Source organism: Myotis yumanensis, unplaced genomic scaffold, assembly GCF_028538775.1.
Source record: "Myotis yumanensis isolate MYYU_CA2020_CCGP unplaced genomic scaffold, mMyoYum1.0.hap1 SCAF_1, whole genome shotgun sequence".
Classification (NCBI taxonomy): domain Eukaryota; kingdom Metazoa; phylum Chordata; class Mammalia; order Chiroptera; family Vespertilionidae; genus Myotis; species Myotis yumanensis.
In genome coordinates, this window is record NW_027223752.1 from 214,455,795 (window position 1) to 214,463,362 (window position 7,568).

Below are 7,568 nucleotides of genomic sequence, written 5' to 3' on the forward strand. Positions count from 1 at the left end.
GACGGTGCCAGGTGGGACCCTGGGTGGAGCTGCCTCCCACCGGGCACGGCGTCGGACCCCGGCGGCGCGGGGCGGGGATGCAGCGTCCTGAGCTGAGCGCGCGCGCGGAGACACCGCTCAGGGTGCACCAAGGAGTGGGTGCCAGGAGGGGTGTGGGCCTGGTTATTGCCAAGCACCGACCTTGAAGCCAAAACGCATTCCCTCCCAGACACCCATTCTATGCTACCCTATTCTGCAGAGAAAAGCGCTTGAAGCCCACAGAAACGGGGTGGGGAGTTGATTGGCCCAGGGGGTGGGTGCCATTCAGGCCCGCTCCCCAAATTTCCATCCTCCAATTCAGACCTGGGGCGGGCGGCAGGGTCGCAGGGGAAGACTGGGAAGCACACGCCCACCCCAAAGTCCGAGGGCTTCCAAAAACTTGGACGATCTCAGCCATGTGCTGGACAACCTACCCCCCACCCCCGCCCAACCCCGAAGGTGGGGGCAGGCTAAGTCCTGCTGGGGAAATTCCACGTGCAGCGTCCACAGGGGCACAGCCACCTCCCGGCCCAAAAGCAGATTCATATTCATGAGAGCGATAAATAAAGACAGATCCCCACTGTAAGCCACTTGGATTCGCATCCGTCTCTGCCGGCCTTTAGGTTTAGGGGACTGGAGACAGATGCTTGCATCTCTTTTCTCCTCTTGTCTGGTGACCGTAAAGAAAAACCATTTAGAGCGTGGCCATTTGTTTGCCGCCGCAGTAAAACCTTGCGCGCATTTATTTTCATTTCGCCCCCGTGCACAAAAAAGTGCACACTGGTCACCAAGGGCCCTTCTTTATCAAATACGCATTGTACAACATGCAACTGCCATAAAACCATCAGCCCTCCCCATAAAACTATCAGCAGGTTCCTCGGCGGCCCGGCTGCCTGCACTCGCGCCAGCAGCGCTTGCTCACGTCCAGAGGACGCCCCACCACCTGAAACTCACCCGGCGGAGCAGCGCGGGGCTGGGGGGCCGCTGTCTCGGTTTAATCCATTGCGGCGTCCGTTGCAGTTTAGTGCGCAATAAAACACCGTGGCAGCGGAGAGCGGGCGCCCATCCACTCCCCGGCACTAGCATCGAATTAAACCACTTAGTTTGGCAAACACTGAACGCCTAAATGCCCCTATAAAGACTTTATGAGTTTGTTACTTTAATTACTGACTTGTTACAGAGCACATAAAGGGGGTAATGAATGCAATAAAACTAATTATCTACACATTTAATTCATATAAAATATCCAGGGTTTGTTTACACCACACGGCGATTCAACTAAGCATTCCCCCTCTTGTCCACCGAGAGGAAGGATTTAATGAAATAGTTTCCCTTATTCTGCTAGAGCCTAACGAACCAAATGAAAATTACCCTCCGCTTAAATCATGGGGCCACCGAGGTCCACAAATCACCGTTTGCAGAATTCTTTGTTTGCCTCCCCTCGAGCACCCAAAGAGCCCGAGGAACTGGACAAGAAAAATGCCCAACCTAGAACCTGGGCATTTAAAGAGTAAGGATTCTCTCACTGTAGTCAGTGAACCTAAAAGGCAAACAGACAGCCATCCTCGGGTCTGGGGGGGGGGGGGGGGGGGGGGCTGTGAGCACCCAAAACAGTGGAGGCAGAAAAAAGGGAGGGAGGGCACCCTAGTGGGATAGAAGAGACACATTTGGGGATATTGCAAGTTCACTTGCTAGTTAGGGCGTCATTAAGATGAACAGCCGCACAGAACCCCCAAACCAACAAAATGCTAAGCTCACGCTAAGGCAGAAAGACAGAGCTGAGCGCAAAGAAGCCATCGTTTGAGAATTCAGATGATTTACATTCAAGAGCATTGTTCTTTTATTTCTTTTTAAGTGACGGTGTAAGCTGAGTGTCTAGAAAAGCACATGAAGCCGCGACAAGAAATGCAATTTATAAGATGCCCTTTTAAAAAAAACCCCTCTACCAGGTGTATTTTAAAGAAATTCGCTTATCGTTCACATAAACCCCCTTGGCTCACTTACTCTATGTTACAGGGCGCCTGAGTCTTGCCAATGTCCCAGTCCTTTATAACATTTCATGCACTTCAGGGGGTAGGCTTGTTGTTAAATTGAGCGTGTAACGCTCTTACAAAACAGGTTTTCTATGACATCAAGGTTTCTTCTTCCTAACCGAGGGGGGAAAAAGAGGACGAAGAAGGGGGAAAACACACACACACCATCTCAATTTATGCCTAAGGTATATGATCAGTTAAAAAGGCTTAAAAGCTCGGGGAAATTGGATCAGGGAGAATCGTCACCCAACTTTCATTATTTCCAAGTAGTGTGATTGAATTAAAGGGCAGGGAGCTGGTTAGAAGGGAGGATCAGGGGCTCAGTGCGTAATGGTGTGGTATTAAATTCTAATTAGAGATGCAGGAATCAATGATAGGGAGGTTGGACAGCTCAGTTCCCCAGTGCCAGCCCAATAGACGGATGAGTTATTGTCATGTAAAAAGCGCCAGCAATAAGACCAACCGCTTTGCTATTGTCCAAGTGGAAAGAGCCAAGTTTATTATGAGGACTATATGCTCTAGAGACCTCAGACAAGGCATCTCATAGGAGGCTTTTTCATAAAACTAGGCTCTGCTGGTAGTAAGGAGGCCAGTTTGGAGGCAGGCGTGGAGCTGTGCACATCTCCCCACTCCAGCCACCTTCTCCATACCTATCTTTGATTTCATTTTTCCACCTGGCTGAGCCATCCAGAGCCTTTTCAATGTATAAAATGGAATATTCTTACCTCAATTCCTCTGCCTACGAGTCCTGTATGGCTGGGATGGACACCTCCAGCCTGGCTTCAGCCTATGCAGACTTCAGTTCCTGCAGCCAGGCCAGTGGCTTCCAGTATAACCCGATCAGGACCACTTTTGGGGCCACGTCCGGCTGCCCGTCCCTCACGCCGGGATCCTGCAGCCTCGGCACCCTCAGGGACCACCAGAGCAGTCCGTACGCCGCAGGTAAGGACCGCCGGCTTTCTCAGCCGAGGAAGCTGCCTTTCCGCCCGTATATAGGAAGCCTTGATTGCATTTGAAAATGGAAATGTGTTTAGTATTTACCAAACGAAATTTGCTTACACAAATGAAAGAATTTATCACGTTAGAAGCGATTGCAGGGAGGGGTAATTCACTTACAGGGTTACACTATCCTAGTCACACCCGAACCGCCAACAAAATTATCTTAAGCTGCCAAAATGATAGGCATAATTTATTTACTTTGCGATGAGACGTAAAGCTTAGAAAATAATTAAATAACAAAGAGTAAAGCTCATTACTGGCAGTGTCTCTTTTTTAAAGAACCCGACAGCGGCTCACACCTCTTGGGCTGGTCATTTTGAGGATTACTTCTTTAATTTATTATTGTTATTTTTGCAGCACTTTCCCCCCAACTTTTTGGGCTGGGTCAACTCCTGAGAATGGAAAAGTTCCAACCGCGGGAGCGTTTGGTAACGTCTTCCCTGGCTCCTTGATATTCCCACTGAGGTTTTCGGACTTTTTTCCTTCTTCTCTCGTTTCTTCCCCTCATCAAAGCATTCTCCCGCGCCCTGGCTCTCAGGGGTCTCTGATGCTATAGGTTAACCCACCCAAAGGCGCTTGTGCCAGGAGGGCCCTCGCCAAACCCCGCAGTTGGCGCCCGTGTCTGTATGTAACGAATTTTTCTCGGCAGCTCGTCTCGGCCTCTCTCCCGCTCTGGCGTCGGTGGCGGCTCCGGGGACACCTGACCTCGAAGTCCCCACCGTCGGGCTCCGCGGCCCCCGCGCGCGCTGCAGACCGTTTTGCTCACACTCTGTCCTCTTTCTCGTCTTCAGTTCCTTACAAACTCTTCACCGACCACGGCGGCCTCAACGAGAAGCGCAAGCAGCGGCGCATTCGCACCACGTTCACGAGCGCGCAGCTCAAAGAGCTGGAGAGGGTCTTCGCCGAGACGCACTACCCTGACATCTACACCCGGGAGGAGCTGGCCCTGAAGATCGACCTCACGGAGGCGCGCGTCCAGGTACGCGCTCCCGGGACACCACCCGGCTGGGACGTCGGGGGCTGACTGTGGGCGCGGGAGCGGGGGGTGCCACCGAAGGTTCAGAACCCTGGGGCCTCTCTCTCTCTCTCTCTCTCCCGGCCCGCTGCTCAGGGCTGAAAGGAGAGGCCAGGCTCGGAGGGCTGTGCGCGAGAGGAAGGGCCTGGGCGCACGCTCCCGGCTACACACGTATTCACAGCTGCAAAGTGTTTTCCACCCCGGCCAGCGCTGCAGAGGCATCCCGGCAGCGCCCTTTGGGGAGCGTGCAGACGCTGCCCGCATATTATAAACATATGTGTTTGCCAAATGCCTCCTAATCCACGCGCTTTTAATTTGGAGCTGGCGCGTACAGGTGCATTTTCCAGGGAACGACGACTTGCATCAGGTTCGCAAAGGGGCTTCGACTCCATGAAGGTCAAGAACCAAGGCTTTCTCTGACCTTTTAGGGACAGGGCTCTCTCCAGGGGAGCCGGCCAGTGGAGGCGCAGTGCGCCACCTGCACGCGCGTCTCTAGGCTCAAAGGTCAGGATGCGAAGACCCAGAGACCCCTCCTCCTTCCACCAATTACGGTTTATTTAACTTAGACTCGAGGCCTAGGGCCGATGGCGAGTTTGGAGTAGCTCAAGAAATAGACTGAACCAAGGTCCGACAAAGTAAGGGCTTTTATTTTAGGGCCGCCCTGGGACCGGCCGCCTTTTGACCTCTTCTGTAAGACGCCATTTCCTTGGCACGTTCAAGTCACCCTAAGAAAATTTCTCCCAAGTTGCACCAGCAACAAGGGGGTGGGAGCAGACGGGGTGGACTGGGTGCGCGCGGAGGGTACCCGCGGCGCGTGGAGTTGAAAAACGAACTCCCATGGGCCGCGCACCCTCCTAACTCGCGCTTTTCTTTCCCGGGGGGTCTCTCTCCCCGCTGATCCCCCGCCTCCCCTCCCCTCCCGGGCCAGGTGTGGTTCCAGAACCGCCGCGCCAAGTTCCGCAAGCAGGAGCGCGCCGCAGCGGCCGCGGCGGCAGCGGCCAAGAACGGCTCCTCGGGAAAGAAGTCCGACTCTTCCCGGGACGACGAGAGCAAGGAGGCCAAGAGCACCGACCCGGACAGCACGGGGGGCCCGGGCCCCAACCCCAACCCCACGCCCAGCTGCGGGGCGAGTGGCGGCGGCGGCGGCGGGCCCAGCCCGGCCGGCGGCCCGGGGGCGGCGGGGCCCGGGGGCCCGGGAGGCGAACCCGGCAAGGGAGGCGCGGCGGCGGCGGCGGCGGCGGCAGCGGCGGCGGCAGCAGCGGCGGCGGCGGCGGCTGCGGGGGGCCTGGCGGCGGCCGGGGGCCCTGGACAAGGCTGGGCTCCCGGGCCCGGCCCCATCACCTCCATCCCGGATTCACTCGGGGGGCCCTTCGCCAGCGTCCTATCTTCGCTCCAAAGACCCAACGGTGCCAAAGCCGCCTTAGTGAAGAGCAGTATGTTCTGATCTGGGACGTGGCGGCGGCGGCAGCGGGCGAGCCGGGGTCGGCGGGCGAGTGGGCGAGCGGGTAGGCCCAAGGCTATTGTCGTCGCTGCCGCCCTGGCTTTTTCATGGAAAAGCCTAAAGTAATCGCGATAAGAATAAAGAGAAAACGGCATCGCCCCCATTGCAACCCCACTCTTACCCCAAACCCGAACCCCCAGCAAAACAAAACAAACAAAACACTTCCTGGCTTCGCACCTGCCCCAGGGCCGCGGAGACGGGCCAGGGCTCCGCCTGCGGACCGGGAGGTGGGAGCGGCGCGGCCTGGACTCGGGGGCACTCTCAGGGGGCTGTGTCTGCGTGTCGTGTGTGTCTGTCTCTGGGAATGTGTATCTGTGGCCCGAGCAGGTGACAGAAAGAGATGGATGGGGGCATAACCAACTCAGTGACTTGCTTAGAAAAAGAGAAAACAAAACAAAACAAAACAAAACAAAAACCCCCAAATTAAAAAAAAATTAGGAAGGCAGCAATCGTTTTTTAAAAAAAGATTTTAAAATCTAAGGGTAACAAGTAAAGGGGGAGAGAAGGGAGGCTGCAGCAAGCACTGTCTGGCGGCTCTGTTTTGTGAACCCTAAATGGGGTCCCTCCTGACGGCACAGACTCCCTTGGGCTCCTCCTTAGGGGGGACGAGGGAGCCTTCCAGTCCCGCTTCCCCTCCTGTCCTTGGGTTCGGCCCGGCCGCTGCGGCGAAGACTCCTGCAGATTGTCGCCGCGGCCAAGGGGACGTCCTCGCGTCCGCTTGCCTGTCCCACCTGGCCGAACACCATCCCGCCATCAGCGCTTCGGAGCCCCACGCAGTTGCAACTCCCAAACCCCCGGAATCTTTGCAGCCACTCGGCCCCCCGAAAGATGCCCTATACATGAGATGCCTTTCATCTGCAAACTGCAAACTGTGTCTCATATTTCAAAACGCTTCCCTGTTTTTCTCTCTCCTGCCACCCCCACCGGCATATTCTTCTTCCACCAGCTTTTACTGAACTTTTCGGCACTGCTTTGGATTGGAGTCGATTGCAGTCCGTGCAACTGGCTACTGAGAAATCTACCGAGCGAGGGAAAGGCGCGCACACTAGTTTGCAGAAGTGTCTCGGTTTGCACTTCTGTTTGATCCGAAATGGACTCACACCCTGTATGGTGGATGAACTGTATATTGATGATTCCATTCTTCTCGCAGTTTAGACATCTCTGTTGAGGTTTTTTTTTGTTTGTTTTTTTAAATTTTATTTTAAAAGGCACAAACTATAGATATTAGTTGAATGTTGAGGCTTTAACTTTTTGGGTGTCTTTCTACAACTGTGTTCTGTGACTCAATTGTATCGTGTTAATATCAGTACAGACCGTCTCCTCTACGTGACCGTATAATGTTTTTCCTCTTCTTGTAGTCTCTATGGCGTGTCTTTACGGAGTACTAAGGTTCTCACGGGTTCAATTCCTTTGTGTTTAGAGACCACGGTTCAGACAATGGTATATATTTTTGTTATCAGGTGCATGTCTGTCTGATTTTTTTTTTCTTCTTGTTGGACCTTGTTTGTGAACATAAGCGTCCTAAGTTATGTTTCAGATTTTCAAATTTATTTATATGTGTTATAATGAATGCTTCTATTTAAAAGGGAAATATTTCTACATGTGCATATAGTTTTCCAAGAGTGTACCATTAACTTGATTGTTGATAATAAAAACAAAAAGCAAGTCTAGCGATTGAACTCCTCTGAATTTTCCTCAATTCGTTCTTTTAAATTTAATTTTTAAAATGATGAGGGAGAACAGAGGAAATTGCATAAAATCTCTAGAAGCCACAGTGGCTCTGGTTGGTTGGGGAGTGGAAATCCATGCAGCCAAATTCAGCCAGGATAAAATTTAGTGCTTGGGAGAGCAGGCAGGATTCTTCCGGTGGTTTTGAGTCAGGGAGCAAAAGAGAACACCCGGGTGTTGACAAAAACGTTCAGATCAGGCCTAGGCTGAGGCCCCAGGGATTCCTGGCAGCAAAACAGGAACTGCACACCTGATTTTGAGAAGGACTCAACTG

At 53.4% G+C, this 7,568-nt stretch overlaps 1 protein-coding gene across 1 annotated transcript; it reads left to right on the forward strand.

Moving 5' to 3' along the window:
- Window positions 1–2,527: 2,527 nt before the first annotated feature.
- Window positions 2,528–7,189, forward strand: PHOX2B (paired like homeobox 2B). The gene is made up of 3 exons (XM_070397447.1): window positions 2,528–2,993; window positions 3,842–4,029; window positions 4,994–7,189. Exons 1-3 carry the CDS (start codon window positions 2,753–2,755, stop codon window positions 5,507–5,509), a joined length of 945 nt encoding a protein of 314 aa, XP_070253548.1. The 5' UTR covers window positions 2,528–2,752; the 3' UTR covers window positions 5,510–7,189.
- The last annotated feature ends 379 nt before the right edge of the window (window positions 7,190–7,568 follow it).

Bases quoted from the DNA above. Each gene is read 5' to 3' on its own strand.
- PHOX2B (XM_070397447.1), top strand. From the start codon at position 2,753: ATGTATAAAATGGAATATTCTTACCTCAATTCCTCTGCCTACGAGTCC. The intron at 2,994-3,841 runs GTAAGGACCGCC...TCTCGTCTTCAG, and splicing joins GAGCAGTCCGTACGCCGCAG to TTCCTTACAAACTCTTCACC. The intron at 4,030-4,993 runs GTACGCGCTCCC...CTCCCGGGCCAG, and splicing joins TCACGGAGGCGCGCGTCCAG to GTGTGGTTCCAGAACCGCCG.